This window comes from Sorex fumeus, unplaced genomic scaffold (genome assembly GCF_029834395.1).
Source record: "Sorex fumeus unplaced genomic scaffold, SorFum_2.1 ptg000008l, whole genome shotgun sequence".
NCBI classification, from domain to species: Eukaryota; Metazoa; Chordata; class Mammalia; order Eulipotyphla; family Soricidae; genus Sorex; species Sorex fumeus.
Window position 1 is genome coordinate 67,247,145 of NW_026606065.1, and position 20,356 is coordinate 67,267,500.

Here is a 20,356-nt window from a genome sequence, read left to right on the forward strand (position 1 = left end):
ACCATTAGCTTCAATGTCGTGGAGGGTTTTGCCAACTTTATCTTCAATGTACCTTATGGTTTCGGGTCTGATGTTGAGGTCTTTAATCCATTTTGATCTTACTTTTGTACATGGTGTTAGGCAGAGTTCTGAGCCTATTTTTTTGCATGTAGCCGTCCAGTGATGCCAACACAATTTATTAAAGAGGCTTTCCTTACTCCACTTCACATTACTTGCACCTTTATCAAAGATTAGATGAGCATATGATTGAGGAGAGATGTCAGTGTATTCAACCCTGTTCCATTGGTCTGCAGTTCTGCCTTTGTTCCAGTACCATGCTGTTTTAATTATTACTGCTTTGTAGTAGAGTTTGAAGTTCGGGAGGTTGATTCCTCCCATTTTCTTTTTCGCAAGAATTGCTTTAGCTATTCGTGGGGGCTTATTTTTCCATATAAATTTCAAGAGTGTTTGCTCCATTTCTTTGAAGAATGTCATGGGTATCCTTATAGGGATTGCATTGAATTTATACAATGCTTTCGGTAGTATTGCCATTTTGACAATGTTAAGTCTCCCGACCCATGAGCAGGGGATATCTTTCCATTTCCTCATGTCCTCTTTTATTTCCTGAAGTAGCGTTTTGTAGTTTTCTTTGTACAGGTCCTTTACTTCCTTAGTTAAGCTGATTCCTAGGTACTTGATTTTCTGGGGCACAATTGTGAATGGGATTGTTTTTTTCATGTTGCTTTCTTCTCTCTCACTGTTTGCGTATAGGAAAGCCATGGACTTTTGGGTATTGATTTTATAACCTGCAACTTTACTATACGAGTCTATTGTTTCTAGGAGTTTTTTGGTGGAAGTTATTGGGTTCTCTAAGTAGAGTATCATATCATCTGCGAATAGTGAGAGCTTGATTTCTTCCTTTCCTACCTGAATGCCCTTAATATCTTGTTCCTGCCTAATCGCTATTGCAAGTACTTCCAGTACTATATTGAACAGCAGTGGAGAGAGTGGGCATCCCTGTCTCGTCCCTGATCTTAGAGGGAAGGCTCTCAGTTTTTCCCCATTGAGGATGATGCTTGCTGTAGGCTTGTGGTAGATGGCTTTAATTATGTTGAGGAAGGTCCCCTCTATACCCATTTTGGCTAGGGTTTTCATCATAAAGGGGTGCTGGATCTTATCAAATGCTTTCTCTGCATCTATTGATATGATCATATGCTTTTTATCTTTTCTTTTGTTGATATGGTGGATTATGTTGATTGATTTCCGAATGTTAAACCATCCTTGCATCCCTGGGATGAATCCTACTTGGTCATGGTGTATGATCTTTTTGATGAGTAGTTGGATTCTATTTGCTAGTAGTTTGTTGAGGATCTTTGCATCTGTGTTCATCAGGGATATCGGCCTGTAATTCTCTTTCTTTGTGGTATCTCTGTCTGCTTTTGGTATCAGTGTGATATTTGCTTCGTAGAAACTGTTTGGAAGTGTTTTTGATATTTCAATTTCGTGGAAAAGCTTAAAGAGCATCGGGAGTAAGTCCTCTTTAAAGATTTGGAAGAATTCACTAGTGAATCCATCGGGGCCAGGACTTTTGTGCTTGGGGAGACTTTTTATTACCATTTCAATTTCCTTGATGGTGATAGGTCTGTTCAGGTATTCCAGGTCTTCTTGGTTCAGCCTTGGGAGTCTGTAGGAGTCTAGGAATTTATCCATTTCCTCAAGGTTTTGATGTTCCGTGGCATAAAGCTTCTCAAAGTACTCCCTGAGGATCCTCTGAATTTCTGTGGTTTCTGTTGTAATGACCCCCTTTTCATTTCTGATTCGGTTTATTAGGGTTTTCTCTCTCCCTTTCTTTGTGAGTTTTGCTAGAGGCTTATCGATCTTGTTAATTTTCTCGAAGAACCAGCTTTTGGTTTCATTGATCTTTCGGATTGTTTTTTGAGTTTCCATCTCATTAATCTCTGCTCTGAGTTTTATTATTTCCTTTCTCCTGTTCGGGTTGTGCTCCTTTTTTTGGTCCTTCTCCAAGCTCTTAAGCTGTGAGGTTAGGTTACTTATGTGTGCTCGCTCCTCCTTCCTGAGGAATGCTTGTAGAGCTATAAACTTTCCTCTTAACACAGCCTTTGCTGTGTCCCATAAGTTTTGGTAACTCGTGTTCTCATTTTCATTCGTTTCTAGGAATCTTTTGATTTCCTCTTTGATTTCCTGTCTAATCCACTCGTTGTTCAATAGTGCACTGTTTAATTTCCAGGTGTTTGATTTAGTTTTCTGTTTTTGTGTGTGATTTACTTCTAATTTCAGCGCATTATGGTCTGAGAAGATTGTTGATACAATCTCTACCTTCTTAATTTTATGGAGGCATGTTTTGTGGCTCAGCATGTGGTCTATCTTGGAGAATGTTCTATGTACGCTTGAGAAGAATGTGTATTCAGCTTTTTGTGGATGAAGTGTCCTGTATATATCTACTAAGTCCCTTTCTTCCATTGTTTCCCTCAAATGAAGTATGTCCTTGCTAAGCTTGAGTCTGGTTGATCTATCAAGAGGTGACAAAGCAGTGTTGAAGTCTCCCACTAGTATTGTGTTGCTATTGATGTCTTTTTCCAAATCTATGAGTAGTTGTTTTAAGTACTTTGCTGGTCTCTCATTAGGTGCACATACATTTATTATTGTAAGTTCTTCCTGTTGTACAGATCCTCTGATCAATAAGAAATGGCCTTCACTGTCTCTTATGACCTTCCTCACTCTGAAATCGATGTGGTCTGATATAAGGATGGCTACCCCAGCTTTTTTCTGGGAGCTGTTTGCCTGTAGGATTGTTTTCCAGCCTTTGACTCTGAGTCTGTGTTTGCTTTGACTATTGAGATGCGTTTCTTGCAGGCAGCAGAATGTTGGGTTCAATTTTCTAATCCATCCTGCCACTCTATGTCTTTTAATTGGTGCATTTAGCCCATTGACATTGAGAGAGATTATTGTTATGGGATTTTGTCCCATTGTTCTGTTAAAGTTTGGTGTATTTGAGGGGCCTTTCTTGCCTTAAAGTAGCCCATTTAGTTGTTCTTGTAACCATGGTTTTGAGTCTATGAAGTTCCTGAGCTGTTGTTTGTCTGTGAAACTGTGTGTTGTTCCTTCTATTATGAATGAGAGTCTTGCTGGGAAAAGTATTTTGGGGGAGGCATTTATTTCATTGAGTTTTTTTACTATGTCCCACCACTGTTTTCGGGCCATGAGGGTTTCATCAGAAAAATCAGCTGTGAATTTTAAGGATGCTCCTTTGTAAGAGATTTCTTTCTTTGATCTTGCTGCTTTCAGAATTTTGTCTCTGTCTAAGGTTTTGGTCATTTTGATCAGAATGTGTCTTGGGGTATTTTTATTCGGATTTCTTCTAGCTGGTACCCTTCGGGCCTCCTGAATGTGGTCACAAGTTTTCTTCAGCTCTGGAAATGTTGTAGCAATGATTTCTTTGACAGTTTCTTCTTCATCGAGGTTTTCTTCCTGTCCCTCTGGGACTCCAATAATTCTTATGTTACCCCTCTTGGCTTCATCACGATCTTCTCTTGCCATCTGTTCCCGAATTGTGAGTCTCTTTTCCATTTTCTGCTCTTTTCTGGATAGTCTCTGAACTTCATCTTCGAGCTCACTGATTCTGTTCTCAGCCGCTCTTACTCTGCTGCTGAGGCCTTCCACTGAGCTTTTCAATTCGCCTACGAGATTTTTCAGGTCTGACATTTCTGATTGCATTTTCCTCATTTCTGCCTTCAGATCCTCTTGTCTTCTATTGGCATTGTTTTCCATTGTTTCTTTTAATTCCCTAAGCATCCTAAGTAGCTCCCTTCTGAATTCCTTGTCAGAGAGGTTGTCTAACACTACAGTACTGTTGGTGTCATCTGGGCTAGACTCTTCAATATGAAAGTTTGATGGGCTTTTGCGTTGCTTTACCATTGTGAGAGGTGTGGTTTAGTCCTTCACGTTCACTGTTACTATTCTGCTTGATATGCAGTGTGAGTTAAGATAGGCTTATGAGTTATTGGCTACTGTGTTTCTAGTGGCTGAGCTAAAATAGAGAAGTTTCCATCTAAGAAGTTAGCTTATGGTTCCTATGGCATATGTAGTGGGAAAATATTTCGCGGCCGCTGATGCGGCCGCGGCTCCGGAAACAGTCCCTGGCACTGGGCGAGGAGTTGGGAAGGTCTCCTGTTTGGAATTGGAGCCGTTCAGCTTTGTTGCCCAGAGCTGGGCCTCTGTGCCCGTCCCACGCAGATCAGGGGTTGAAAACCGGCTGTCTAGGGGCTGTTTCTAGCTGCGCGTGCCCAGAAAGGAACCCAGGCCCTTGGGGGCGGGCTGTACCTGTTGGAATTGGAGCCGTTCAGCTTTGTTGCCCAGAGCTGGGCCTCTGTGCCCGTCCCACGCAGATCAGGGGTTGAAAACCGGCTGTCTAGGGGCTGTTTCTAGCTGCGCAGAATGCTTTTTCAAAATGCTAAAGTATAATATTTGTTTGGTCTTATAGTATTCACATGTATAGGCTGAATTATATAAAAATAAGTAATTCTTTACTTATCCATGCTTTGCTATTATAAATATTATATATATATTCACACATACAAACACACACATATATATATATATATATATATATATAGCATTTTGGATCACACCCGACTATGCACAGTGGTTACTCCTGATTCATGTACTCAGGCATTCCTCCTGGTGGTGCTCAGGGAACCATATGGGATGCTGGGAATCGAACCTAGGCAGCCTGCGTGCGTGCAAGGCAAACACCCTACCCAGTGTGCTACTATTCCAGCCCCTAGAATTATATTTTTATTATAAGCAAGTAGCCGATGATGGTGAGTAGCACTCTGAGTTATTTGTTTTTAGTTTCACAAAAGGACTGAGAGAGTATAAATGGTTTTAATTTTTTCTCTGTTTTGTGGAAATTAATAAAACTAGTTGGTGATGGGCTGGGAGCATAACTCAGGGGTTATGCATACTTCACATGTCTGATACCCTCACAGTCTTGATCCCTAGAATTACTTCACCATCACCTATGAAAACATTTGGTGTCATCTAATTGTGTAGGACTGGTTCTGCTGATAAAAGTTAGAATAATAAGTCATGTTTGGAATGCTAAATATTAATTTCTATATAGTTCTATCTTGCCCTAACTTAATGCATTGTAAATACATGATATATTTAGGAGTTATAAATTGATTGTAATATATCACAAGTCAAATATAATGAAAGGTAACATTTAAAAGGGGAGTGATAGCATAGTGCGTAGGGTGTTTGCCTTGCATGCGACCGACCTGTGTTGGATTGGTTCCTCTGTCTCTCTCAGAGAGCTTAGCAAGCTGCCAAGAGTATTCCACCTGCACAACAAGCCTGGCAAGCTATCCGTGATGTATTTGATATGACAAAAACAGTAACAACAAGTCTCACAGTGGAGATGTTACTGGTGCCCACTCAGGAAAATCGATGAACAACAGGAGGACATTGCTACAGTGCTAATATTTAAAAATATTTCATATTTCAGCTTCCATATACTTAATGTGTTATATGTGTAAAACTTTACTTTTGACCGTTCCACACTTTTAGCATTAACAGTATGATAAAATACAACTGTGTATTAATGAAATAATTCAGGACATATGAAAATTATAGTGTGTAGTAGACATGATTTACTGCAAAAAGGATATATGTTTACTTTATCTGATAAGCAACATTTTACTTAAATCCTGACCTTTTAATTGCAGTGATTGTTTTACGTGGCCATCAGAAGTTTAAATTAGAGACTCATTTGTGTTGCAGTATTTTATATTGCAAATATAAATTCTTTTGAGGAGCAGCAGAATGAATTGTAGAAAGAACATCACCGAAATCCCTAGAAGGAGTTAGGATTCTGTAGACTGACATTGAAGAACTTAGGTCTGGAGCAACTGCTTGCTGCTGAAGATTGGTTTTTCAGATACTGAGCAAAGAACCTTTACTGAATCTGCTGCTGCCGGGGCTGATAGATGATGATGAAGAAGAAAACCACATCAGGAAAACCTTTATATCTTTTTGGAGGTTAGCAGACTGAAAGTGGCATCAATACAGCATTAATCTTTTCAAGAAACTAACAGTTTACAGTGTTTGCAGATTTTTGGCCAGCTACAGATTTGAAACAGTGACTTAAGCAGTTCTGTCAGTGTCACCTGAGAGCCATAGCTAACATCAAGTAACAGGACAGTATCAACAGTGACAAGGAAAGTCTTGAAGCTCTCTTCCACTGCTTGCCCTGAAGCAATGTTTACTACCACAGTTTTGCATCATTAAACAGGAAATTACAAGGAAGTTAGCAAAAAGAAAATTTCATAATGAGAGCATTCTTTAGGTCGCTTAACACACCAAATGTATTTGCTGCAAAGAAACCTAAGCTGAGGATGAAAAGAATGAGCGCGTTTCTAGCAATCTTCTGAGTCACATTGCTAATTGGGTTCACATGTCCTTGACTGAGTGTTAAGCATGATCATATGTTGCAGATAGAATTGCTGGTTGCTTGTCAGAAGCCCAGGTGTCTGTGAAGTTCGCAAAATCCCCAACTTGTAGATTTTGTTACATTAGTGTCCTAGAGCTGTGACAATTGTCACCTGTTAGGTGACTTTAAAAAAGTAGATATTTATTCTCTTACACCGAAGAATCCAGAGTCTTGAGCTGGCTCAGGATTGGTTCCTTTTGGAGACCCTGAAGAAGGCATCATTCAGTGTCTCCCTTAGCTTCTTGTGACTATCAAGTGTCCTTTACTCTGATAATGGAAACAAGGGTGTCTAGCAGAAGAGTGTCACTTGGCTTGCATTTCCAAAGACGATTTTGGAAATGAAAGTTTTGACTTCCATGTTGGGAACATATATAGAGACAAACAACTACAAAAGCAGAGACAGCAGATGAATGCAGACATCTGAACTGGAAGGAGAAATAATGCTACCAGGAACCAGAAAGTTTGTGAGAGTACAAAGAGGAATTTAGACAATGAGTAGATTGGCAGGTAGAACCAATAGAATTTCCTCTGACTGGATGTCAGAGAAAATGAGAAGAGGTATCAACACAATCATTTGTTGAAATTTAGGATTCGATCAAGGGACTGGGTAAGTTCCCACTTGAAAATGTTTAATTTGGACTAAGAGAAGATGCTCCAAAGCAATTAAAGTCCAGGGAAGAAATTTCCCTAGGTATAAACGATGATAAGTTTTTATTTCCAGCAATAAGCAATCCAGAAGTCATTAGGTCTCCAATAAGACCATCTCAGAATTGTTAGTCAAGCTCCTAATATTTTCCCTGGTACATGTTCAGAATCAGTGACGCCCCCACCCTTAACCAGGCATTCAAAACATTTATCTTGAAGGGTCATTTTGAATGTCTTTACAAGTATCTTTATGGTAGGTCGCTTTTATTTAAAATTTATCATATTCTTGACTTTTATTCGTAGAAGGAATTTTCATATCCTTGTTGATAAATACACTATACACTTTATAATTTTTAAAAATAAAATGTTCTTCCAATAATACGGCTTTCTCTTTTAAAAAAGCTGTTTGCATTTAACATATTCATGGTTGGAAAGATCAAGGCTATATTCTTCATCCCCAGAATTGGGGAAATGGACAAAATGTTCTAGAGCCCTTTCATGGGCTGTGCTTATGGCTTCCTCTGCTGTTTTCTTCCTTCCTGCTTCACAGACTGTAACAGTACAGCACGTGTTTTGTAGTTTGATGATGGGGGAGAGGGGAACCTTATTACCCATAGGATAGTAAACCAGTTAGGTAATTTAAATTATTAATATATGGGGTTCCATCAAGAAGAAATAAGAGCTGAACAGTGGAATGCAAGACTGGCCCCTCAGCTACATTGCTTTCAGTTCACCTTTGCCTGTTGGAAAGACAGAATTTATTTGGAATTTGCACTTTTTTAAACTAATCTTGCTTCAGATTGTTACTTTTTCATCATCTTTCTTGGAGTTTATAATATCATAGAACTTAAAGGTTTTGTGTTATATTTACTTGATGTTAGGATTAATTCTCCCGAGGTTTTTGTTGTTCTTATCCATCCAATTTTTTTTAGCTCACATTCACATAATATTCTTACGGCTTAACAAAATACCTTTATTGTTAAAATTGTAGGAGAAAAGTCATTTTGTTGAAATCCTAAAATGCTATAGTTGCTAGTTTCCTTCATAAAACAATTGTGTCTCTGAGCAGAGGGAGGTTAATTTAGTTTGAATGCTTATATTGTTTTATAGGAATAAGTTATTGTTTAAGCATTCTTTAAAGAAATCAATTTTCTTGGAGTGTACCATGAAGTGTAAGGAAAAATGAGACAATTTTTAGTAAGTTTGGTATATATTAATGACCAAATTTCTGAGAGACACAGACAACTATTACTTATATTTTTTGTTTGTTTTTTTGTTCCACACTTTGCCATGCTTAAGGGTAACTCCTGGCTCTACACTCAGGTATCACTCTGGGCCTGACTTGGACAACCATATGGGGTGCTGGGAATTGAACCCAGGTCTGCTATGGACAAGGCAAGAGCCTTACCCATTGTACTTTCTAACTTCTGAGAATTATTACTTCAGAGGTTTACTTACATGTATGCAAATTGCAATTTTTTATTTGAAATCTTAACATAGCAAATCATAGGGGGCATTGTATTACAGAAAGCCTGTATTCTTGATAGCTTTAAACAAATATTTGTAAAGTTGTTATTTTAATTTTCATTCAAAGCTGCTTTAGCATCCCTAGTGTATAAATTATCTTAATTTTTAAAACTTACCTTAGACTTTTAAGATGTTAGATATATAATTTACTGCACTTCCCCCCTTTATTTCTAAATTTCATAAAATGAGAGGTTAAAGATAAATTCAAAATACATTCTTTCATCATGTGTGTTGTGTGTGTTTTTGTAGACTTTTAGGTAATTGAAGATTTACAGGTGAAAATAAAGCAATAGAGTAGCACTGTAGGACTGTCCTCCTGTTGTTCATCTATTTGCTCTAGCAGGCACCAGTAAGAATTGTTGTGAGAATTGTTGTTACTGGTTTTTGCATATCGAATATGCCACAGGGAGCTTGCCAGTCCCTGCCATGTGGGCAGGATACTCTAGGTAGCTTGCCAGGTTCTCCAAGAGTGGTGGAAGAATCGAACCCGGGTCAGCCACATGCAAGGCAAACGCCCTACCCACTGTGCTATTGCTATTATAAAGTAATATAGACCAAACATGATTGCCACACAATGCCTCTTTTGCAAACCACAACACCCAAAAGTAGAGAGAGAACAAAGGGGAATGCTGTGCCACAGAGGCAGTGGGGGTGGTGGAATAGGGGGATGGGGGGTAGGAGGGATATTGGGATCCGTGGTGGTGGGAAATGGGCACTGGTGGAGAGATGGGTATTTGATCATTGTATAATTGAAACCCAAGCACAAAATTTGTAAGTCTACAACTGTACCTCATGGTGTCTCATTAATAAAAATTTTTAAAAAAGTAATATAGTATCTTTAGGAATTCTAGTTAGTTGGTAAAGGAAGTCACAGACAAGATAAAAATGTAGTTATTGAAAAGATTGAGATAATTCCCTTGTAGGATGGGTCGGCGATTACCTCACAAGGAAGTTTTGGGCTTATTCTAAAGCAAGAAAATGAATAAGTTGTGCATAAAAGGGTAAAGCAAATACACAGATTGCTTCCAGCGTAAGATATGAATGACTGGAAAGAGATGGGCTGGGGAGGACACTGAAAGCAGGATATTGTTTGGGGAACACAGTTGTTGATGAAGTAGATTCAAGCCAGATTGTATGTGACACTCAGAAGTTGTCATCTCCTGGCCAAGTTTTAAGCAGTCAAGTATTTATATTGAAAATATCAACATAGAGTGTAGAGTACATATTGGAGGGGAAAAAAAGAGAAGATCAGAGTGGGAATGAGGTAAGAATTCTAGTGACTTAAGCATTCAAGCAAAGGATTGGGTTCTATTAGTCAAATGAAATTCTAGAGACAGTGTGATTGTTTGGATTTGAGAGTTGCAGGAGAAGAAAGGGTTATGGCGGGGATGTTTCTAGCACCCTGAAACAATTCTTATTTTTTTGTGTGCCTGCAGAGGTGTGAAGATTACAGATGAGCAGTGGATTGGGGCAGAGGCATACGATGTCTGAATTGACCCAGAGATATCCTATCTGATTAAATATTAGCTGAGAAAAATACAGAAGTTGAAATTGCCTCAAAATAATCTATTCTGTTTAATGCTGGTTATATTTTCTTCCAAATCATGAAAAGGAACTTAAAAAAAAAGATTAATTTCTTGGTCAAGCAATGTGACAGATCTTGAGAGAGAAAATCCATGCACAGGTCACTTAGAGAGACACCAGTAAATTAACACGTCTTTGAGGGTGTACAATTTAGAAATGCTTCTCTAACTAGGATTTTGAATACAAAATAATATAGTCAGTGACCTTAAAGAACTTGAAACTTGTGAAGAGTGTGACTAAAATTGTTAGAAGATATATGAAAGAACTATCTGTGAAAACATAATTGCTGAAAAATACACCAAGGGAATTCTTAAATACACTTCAGCTTTACGCATTACATGGGTAACTCTAAACTTTATATTTCTTTAGCAAAACTTTGACCAAGTCTTCTTTCCTCCAAGTGTGCTTTGAACTTTATTTTTAAAAATGAACACTAAAAATTTGGTCAATTAGACTTTTAAATCTTCTCAACTATAATGGCCAAGTAATGTAACCAGGCTCTGCTGCTGAAGCATAAGTCATGGTTTAGTGGGATTTCCCTCTGTAAAGTAGCCACAAGCTTGCTTACTTTTCATAACATTGGTCTTACATGATTGAATATGTTTCCAGGCGTCACTAATTTTTAATCTGAAGATCATCAATTGTTATTTAAAGTCTGACTTCCACAGCGTTATTCCTGATAAGATTAAGAATAGGATACTGGTTTCTTGGAGTCTAATACTTAGTTTAAGCTCTTGGTTTTTTAATGAATTCTAAGATTTACATTCTATCATGTACGGCATTAAAAAGTCATCCCATGGAGTATCATTTAATTTTCTATGCAATATCATGAGGTAAAAGTATTAGGTACAATTCCAATTTTTCTGATATGGAATTCAAAGTTACTTCAGATCACAACTATAGGACATATGTCCTGATCTGGTGGCTAACACAGACTTGAAAATGTCTCATAGGAGCTGCAAGTACCATTTTTCTACCCTTCTCTTCCTTCCCTTTCACTCTCTCTCCCTCCTTTCCCCTCTCTTCCCTTCCCTACCCCCAGACTCCTCTCTTTTCCTCTCCCCATGTTATCCAAAGTGTTATTGTGATAGGGTTTCATATATAAAACATAGCATCCCACCCTCCATTATAGTCTCTGCTTCCCTCCACCACTGTCACAGGGTTCCCTGATACCAAAAGCAGACAGAGACATCATAAGAGTGGGAACCTATAGACCTGTATCTCTTAAGAACATCCATGCAACAATCCTCAACAAAATATAAGCAAGCCAAATCCAGCACTTCAAAAAGAGCTAGTCCCCTTCTCTTTTTTCATCAAAACCTCAAGCACTCATCCAGTTGGAGAAGCATGGACTCTTTTTCAGTTATAAGCAGCTGTCCTGCTCCGGGAGCACCCAGGACTATTATACAGCTCTGAGGATCACAGCTATTGCATTCATTGTGGTGGGAAGGAGCCTTGTTACCAGCAAGATCAGACGGAAAATGATTGGTCCACCTTCAAACTTCTTGCTGGGCAAGAGGGACTGGCAATTGAAGTCAGTCACTAATGGCTCATGATCAAATGTTATCCTGCCTATATAATAGCACTTCAACCAGAACTCGGAAATCAGGATACAGAATTTTCTGTGTAGATGAACAGATCATCATGCTGGGAGGATAGTGAGCATTGAGACAACATGAAAGTTCTGTTTCCTCCCGCCCCCCCCCCCCCACCTTCCATTTTTTGCAATGCCTGGGTTTGTTCCGTCTTTCATAATAAAACTGCGAAAGCAAATACATTGCTTTCCTGAATTCAGTGAGTCATCCTAGAAAATTACATTGAGACACCAAACAGCAAGATAGGCATTATTGAACAGGGGCAAATCTTGGACTTGGTTTCTTGCAGTGAGCAGAGGGGCAGAATGAATATGGGACTAGAAGATCAAGGACAATAGTGGAGGATCATTGAACTTCAGTCACGGTCACGGTCCCCCCCGTTGTTATCAATTTGCTTGAGCGGGCCCAGTAACATCTCCATCGTGAGACTTGTTACTATGTTTTGGCATATCGAATACACCACGGGTAGCTTGCCAGGCTCTGCCTTGCGGGCGAGATACTCTCGGTAGCTTGCCGGGCTCTCCGAGAGGGGCGGAGGAATTGAACTCGGGTCGGCCATATTGGCTGTGTGCAAAGCAAACGCTCTACTGCTGTGCTATCGCTCCAGCCCAAACTAACTTTTAAATAATTAAAATTATTTAGTGTCAAAAAACAATTGTGATCCTTTTCAAGAACTGTGATCACTTTCAGTGTTTGCCTCATGTTTATTGTAACAGAACAAGTGGTAATTCTTTACTGTTTCTTTAGATATTTACCAAATCTGAGTTGTGCCACAATACATTGAACCGAAAGACTAAATTGTAAGGTTTTATGTATGTGTTTATCCTGAATTAAGCTCTAGGTAGATTGTTTAGAATTTTACTGGGCAAGAGTATGCAATAATAACAAAAATTCATGCTAGTACAATTTTATTTGTGTAGTTAAATGTTGCAAATAAGAACCCTAAAAATACAAGTCACTGTCACTGTCCTCCCATTGTTCATCGATTTGCTCGAGTGGGCCCAGTAACGTCTACATTGGAGACTTTGTTGTTACTGTGTTTGGCATATCCAATACATCACGGGTAGCTTGCCAGGCTCTGCCGTGAGGGCGAGATACTCTCAGTAGCTTGCCAGGCTCTCCGAGAGAGGGTGGAGGAATCGAACTCGGGTCGGCCATGTTGGCTGCGTGCAAGGCAAATGCCCTACCGCTGTGCTATCGCTCCAGCCCAAAAATACAAATAATTTTGGTATTTAATTTCTATAGCTAAGGTTTTTAAAATGAAGTGAGGAATTCAACATTTTCCATTCAGGTTGTGGCTTCACCATGCTTCTCAGACATTGACATTGTCCACTTGGCTCTAGTTTTATCATCTGAATAGTATATTCAAATAAACCTAATTTGGAAATAAGGAAAAATGAAACACCATAGGTTCCATCAAATACATGTTCTGAATAAGCCACAAACTGATAGAAATATGAAAAATTATGACCTAGGAAATGTATTACCACTATGAGTAGTGCATAGGAAGATTTGGGGATTTGAGTTTGATTAATACCAAATACTATCATGATCGGAGGGTTTTTAGTTTTTCTATTATACAACTTACCATTTAGGATCATAGAAAGTAAGGAATCATGTAGCAAAAATACTCTGGAGAAACTATGTGCCAATATCACTTCAGAAAGGCTTTGCTTTAGTGGGAGTCAAAAGTCGAGGTGGTCTCATTGTCCACAGGAATGTCCACAAATGCTACTATGTGTCCTTGAAAATTAAATCAGTGATCTTATTAAACGTGTATAAAATGCTACTCATGGTAACAACAAATAAGTTATAACTTTGTCAAATAACATTACAATAATAACTAACTTAAAAACCAAAGTACATTATATTTCCTAGTTCTTAAAGTTTCGTTGCAATAAGCAGTGTTAAGGGGCTGGAGCGATAGCACAGCGGGTAGGGCGTTTGCCTTGCACGCAGCCAACATGGCCGACCCGAGTTTGATTCCTCCGCCCCTCTCGGAGAGCCCGGCAAGCTACCGAAAGTATTCAATATGCCAGACACAGTAACAACAAAGTCTCCAATGGAGATGTTACTGGGCCCGCTCGAGCAAATCGATGATCAACAGGAGGGCCTTTACCTTTACCTTTACCTAAGTAAATTTGTTATGTGCCCAGCGGATTGGATTGGGAGGAAAACTGGGGTAGTGGTGGAAGGAAGGTCATACTAGTGGTGTTGGAACACTAAATGCTGGAAACAACTACATGATAAACTACTTTGTGAATCAAGGTGTTTTTGATAAAAAATTTTAAATAAATAAAAAGTGTTCCAACTTAAAAAAATGTTTGCACAGTTCAGTTTTAGACATATAGAATAGTTTTAGGCAATAGAATATTATACCACCAGTGGCAACTTCCCTCTACCAATGTTTCTAGGTTCCTCCCATACCCACCCACCTCTGCCCCACCCAACTAGCCTGTACTCTTTATTTTATTTTATTTTATTTCTATTAGTGAGACACTATGAGGTACAGTTGTAAACTTACAAATTTTTGCGCTTGGGTTTCAATTGTACAATGCTCGAGTACCCATCCCTCCACCAGTGCCCATTTCCCACCACCACGGATCCCAGTATTCCTCCCACTCCCCATTCCGCCCCTCTCACCCTGCCTCTGTGGCAGGGCATTCCCCCTTGTTCTCTCTCTCTCCTTCTGGGTGTTGTGGTTTGCAAAAGAGCCATTGAGTGGCAATTATGTTTGGTCTATAGTCTACTTTCAGCATGCTTCTCCCATCCTGGGAGGCTCCTCCCAACACCCTTTATTTGGTGCTCCCTTCTCTATCTGAGCTCCCTTTTTCCCTAGCATGTGTAGCTGGCCTCCAAGCCATGGAGCAAAATTCCTGCTACTAATCTCGGCCATTCTTGGGTGTTAGTCTCCTACTTTGTTACTTTATGTTCCCCAGATGAATGCAGTCTTTCTATGTTTATCTCTCTCTTTCTGACTCATTTTCTTAACATGATACTTTCCATGTAGTACAACTTTTATATGATTTCATGATTTCATCTTTTCTAACAGCTGCATAGTACTCCATTGTGTAGATCTACCAAAGCTTCTTTAACCAGTCATCTGTTCTCGGGCACTCAGGTTTTTTCCAGATTCTGTGTATTGTAAACAGTGCTGCAATGAACAAACAAGTGCAGATGTCACTTTGACTATACATTTTTGCCTCTCTGGGATATATTCCCAGTAGTGGTATTGTTGAGTCAAATGGGAGATCAAATTCTAATTTTTTGAGAATCTTCCATACTGTTTTCCAAAAGGGTTGGACCAGTTGGAATTCCCTCCAGCAGTGAAGGAGGCTCCCTTTCTCGCCACATAGGTGCCAGCATCGGTTGCCTTTGTTCTTGTGGATGTGGGCCAGTCTCTGTGGTGTGAAATGATATCTCATTGTTGTTTTGATCTGCATCTCCCTAATGATTAGTGATGTGCAGCATTTTCTCATGTTCTCTTTAGCCATTCGGATTTCTTCTTTGAGAAAGTTTCTGTTCATTTCATGACCTCATTATTTGATGGGGTTGGATGTTTTCTCCTCGTGGAGTTCAACCAGTGCTTTGTATATCCTTGATATCAACCCCTTGTCGGATGTGTATTCGGCAAATATCCTTTCCCATTCTGTAGACTGCCTTTGTATTTTGGTCACTGTTTCTTTTGAGGTGCAGAAGCTTCTTAGTTTAAGATAGTCCCATTTGTCTATCTCTGTTTTCACTTGTTTTAGCCTACACTCTTGACAGGCCCTATCTAAGTTTAGTTGTTAAAGTCTGGTCTCTTTAAGATCCAGTGTTGTTGACTCTGTGGTTTGGATATTTAGTACTATCATTCCTTAACACCACCCTGTTGTATCTGAAATCCCCTGACCTGGGCCCTGTTGCTTCTCATCTGTCTTTTTCTCCCACGTCTCCTCTCATCCACTCTTTCTCTTTCCTATACTCAGGGGCCAAGGTTGATCAGGGAAACCCCCTCTTTAAAACATTGTGTTGTCTTATCCAGTTATTCCTAAATACCATATATAAGTAATGTCATCCTGTGTTGATCCTTCTTCTGGCTTTATTTAACATGATGTCTTTCAGCTCCATCCATGTTGCTGCGATTTGCATGATTTCACCATTCCTTATAGCTCTGTAATATTTCATTGTGCATATATACCACATAATCACGATCTAGTTATCTGTCATTGGATATCTTGGTTGATTCCAAATCTCCTGTACTGAGTACTACAATAAGTAATGGTGCGCATACATTTTTTGAATGAATGTTCTTCTATCCTGTGGTTAGTTATCCAAAAGCAGAAGTGCTGGTTTATCTAAAGCTCAATTCTGAATTTACTGACTACTCTTCATGCTGTTTTCCATTGGGTTGGGCCAGACAACATTCCCACCATCAGTGTATGAGAGTTCCCTTTTCACCACATGCCCACCAGTAGAGATTGTTCCCAGTATTTTTGATATTTGCTCTTCTCACTTGTGTAAGATTACATCTCCTTGTTGTCTTGACTTTGATTTCCCTAATAACTGGTGATGAGTAGTTTTTCAAATTTCTGTTGGCCATCCATTGATCTTGCTCAGAGAAGTGTCTGTTCATTTCCTCTTCCCAACAACAAAAAAAATTATTTGTTAAAGATATTCATATTTTTCCTAGATTAAAAATTTTCTGAATTTGAAAAAGAAGTTCCACTTATCTTTTCTTAGGTTATTATGAAAATGTTTTCTCTTTTGTTTTGCAGATGTTTTGTTTCAAGAGTATTTTATATATTATATATTTTATATAATTATAATTTTCTCCTTTCAAGACATTCAATATAGTTTCTTTTAGTCTCTGTAGAAACGCTGGAAAAGAATTTGAAGCAGATGGGAAGGCAGCTCCAACAGCTTGAGAAAGATTTGGAAACCTTTCCCCCTCCTGAGGACTTGCATGATAAGTTTGTGACAAAGATGTCTATATCCTTTTGATGTCAAAATAATAAGTCAACTAGAATAGTAATTTATTAATTTTAATATTTTTGCATAATAATCTATTATACATCATCAAATCATGGATAATTGAACCTTAGCTTGTTTCAGGAAAACTTACCAGTTTTTATTTATCATGAATAATTCACAAATAAGCTTTCTACTGATTTCAAGGTTGTTTTTTTTTATGAACTTGTATAATATTTTTTCATATTTTTCTCTTCCTATGTCTTCCTTCTGATGTTGCTGATGAATTAGGCTATAAAAACTGTGTGAGGATTTTTTTTTTAAGTAAAGTAGTGTTATTAAGTTACTTTCAGATGCTTTAAGAACCAGAAACAGACTTTGGAAATGATGTTTCCAATAGTCAACTAAAATTCCAGGTTCATATTATAGATGAGAGAATATTTTCACTTCTAAATTATTTGGCTGATCTGGTAAATAGAAAACAGATTCACATGAGAAAAATTAATTTTGTCCAGGAGGTGAAATATATAAGTGAGACTCAGTGGTAAGTCAGGCAATTGAGCCCTTTATGGCATCCTCAACTAAAAAATGTGGTAGATTTGAACCTTCAAATTGGAGGATGGCAATCAGGAATGTAAGAAGAACACATTTTTGCCTTTCAGATGTTCAGATATTTGTTTTTCCATGTGAGTTCAGGGTCAGACAGAGAATGTAGAAGAATAGAGGACATTCCTTAGAGGCAGGAACCCCAGAATTTCATGGTTCTCCAGAAACTTCCAGAGGTAACCACTATTCACTGTCAGATGTGAGCCCAAACAATAAGTGAAACATAATGAAACAGAAGTATATCTGTATATTTTTAATTAATAGCATAAAATGTGTGTCCTACTTAATTTTAGATTCCTTTTGAATTTCAATATGTGGTTTATCTAACTTTGTGATTCAATCTTTAATGAGTAATTGAAGTAATATTATTTTTAATGTCTTGTAATTAATGTTCATTTGCATACTATTCTTTTAAAATATACTGACATTTTTTCTTCTATAATAAACTATAACAACTCTGCATTATTAAAACCGCCCTTAAAATTTAGAATTTTGTAAGACAGTGTAGCCCACTTCTGTACACTCTTACAGTTACTTTTTTATTATTTTAAATAGAAATACTTTAAAATAACTACATTTCCTCTTTCTGTTACTCCTCCCCTGAGATTTAGGAAATCATAAAATTATTATTTGTCTTGTCATAGATTTTTATTGTATATGCTTTCAGCTTAATTGTGAATTAGTTCAATTTTAAATTTCTTCACTGTCTCTTTTGGGAAATACCATAAAAATGCACTCCAATAACAATCAATCCCAGCTAATTTGTTTCCTTCCGTATCTCTCCTACCCATCCAGTTTCTTCTTTCATTAGGCAGGGTGCTTTTATCTTTTCACTAGAGAAGGCTGTTATTTTAAAACTAAATATTGAGTCTATTTATTTATCAGAAACTATTTTTATAGTACCTTCTCATTTGTCAGAGTATTCATTTTTAAACTAAATTTGTCGTAACAAAGTTATAGTCATTCTATTACTCATAGCTTTTTCTCTCCCGAATCATTTTTATCATATTAAAATATTCATATGTGATAGTTTATTGTAATCATTAAGTATTGTTCATTGAAGTACTTGTTATTATTCCCTATAGGTAGAAACCATTTTAGAAAAGGTTTTGCTTGTATTCCATTTCTAATAATTTGCTGTTTAGACTAATTCTGAATCTCAGGCTTCTGGAACATAAAACCTAAAAGAAATTCTTTGCTTAGAGTAAAGGTTATAGACTCTTGCTCAGCAGACAATCTCAGGATCTATCCATACTTGTATTTATATGTCAGAAAACGCTGAATGATATTGGCCCCTTGAAAGGTATGCAGCTCATAAAATGCAGCCAGCAGGAAATCAGAAACAGGAAGGATGATGCTTTGTTGGAAACAATTTTTCATTCTGAGTACAATTATACTCCATGGACAAGAAAGCTACTACATCCTGTCGCTAAATATCACAACCTAGAAGACTCTAATGAACTGATTAGCATTCATGTATCTCTTGGAAGTCAGATATATGAACAGTTGGTGCACTTTGCTATTGACAAAGCTTATAATCATAAATATTCTTTGCTGAGATTAGATTGCACTCGTTTGCTTTTCATCTTAGACATACTAGTTTCAAAGTAATTAAATTCATTCATTGCAAAGCTTTGTTTACTTTAATTAGGACTGACAACAAGTCAGATTCTGAATATTAGATGCATTTATATGGATCTTATTAAAATGGTAAATTGTGAGCTTTTTAGGTTTTAGGAATCAAAGAAACTGAAAACTAAAATGTACAAAGAAATAAAATGTACTTGAAGTTTGTTATTAATACTCAAAGTTTTTTTTTAAGTTTTCATGTGTATTAGTCAAAACATATCAAATGCTTGGTTCATTGACCAATTCTGAGTGAAAATGTGTATTAGGTTGCAATGAATGCATTTTTATTATGATACTTAAGCATGATTTAGTGAACTATTTAATCCATTTTTTAAATTAAATGATTCAATCTTGTTATTTGAAATTTCACTCTTAGCATTCAATTATAGCATATTATATATTTACTTTTCCATTTCATGCTCATTTTTTAGTTGCACATTTAATATTTTCTTTAAAAAAGATATCCAATTCCTATGATCACAAGACATTTTAGTAATCTTTATATTAATTTACAATTGCTAGGTCTAGTTAGAAATAAAACTGAAATAAATCACTTAACTATTTGCGTGAAAAATGTATCTACTGAATTTGAGGTGCTGTTTAATAATTATATGCAGTACCAGGGAAATGGCTCAATGACAGACTTCCTTACATGCTGGAGACCTGGTTTGATCCTTACCACCTAAAAATAAGTTACGTTCAAACTATTATTTGTGAAATGTTTATATTAATTTGTTAACAGTGAGAAAATTAGAAAAATGCCAAAATTTTGCATGCAGAGGCTGTTTCTTTCTTTTGACCTTTAAAATATGGAATACTTGCTTTACCAGAAATAATAAATAGATCCTAGAGTGTCCTTGAAATTCTCCCTTGCATGTACATTTGCCTGACTATATTTTTCTCTTCTTATCCCTTCTCCTAAATGTCTTAGAATAATAATTTGTTAGGCATTTATGTATTTTGGTATTCATCACAACTTACCTGACAGTTTTGTTAACTCTTGCCTGTATTAAGGTCCTAAAATTCTCTGCAGCTTCATTGTGTTTTCCTTTCTGTGGTACCACTGTGTAACACTATTTTTGATATTTCTGAAAAATTTGCATTGTTGCAGAACTATCCCAATGAATTCCTACGGTGACTTAGATCTTATTCTTACACAGTACAGAATCATTTAACTGAACTTCTGTTAGGATGTAAATCACAAGAGAGGAACTTGTGAAATGCTAACCTTCTTATCCAGAATTCCCCCATTCTGAAAAGCCTCCTCACTCTCTATATCTTATACTATTGTTTTTCATGCTTTTTTCCATCTTAATATATAATTCATTTC

At 37.4% G+C, this 20,356-nt stretch overlaps 1 protein-coding gene across 4 annotated transcripts in view; it reads left to right on the forward strand.

Moving 5' to 3' along the window:
- DIAPH3 (diaphanous related formin 3) overlaps positions 1-20,356 on the forward strand; it is a 553,005-nt gene that overhangs the window by 339,867 nt on the left and 192,782 nt on the right. For all 4 annotated transcript variants that reach the window (XM_056109828.1, XM_056109829.1, XM_056109830.1 and 1 more), the window contains one exon: positions 16,688-16,812. In XM_056109828.1, coding sequence (XP_055965803.1) covers positions 16,688-16,812 — 125 coding nt within the window. The remainder of the gene's footprint in view (positions 1-16,687; positions 16,813-20,356) is intronic.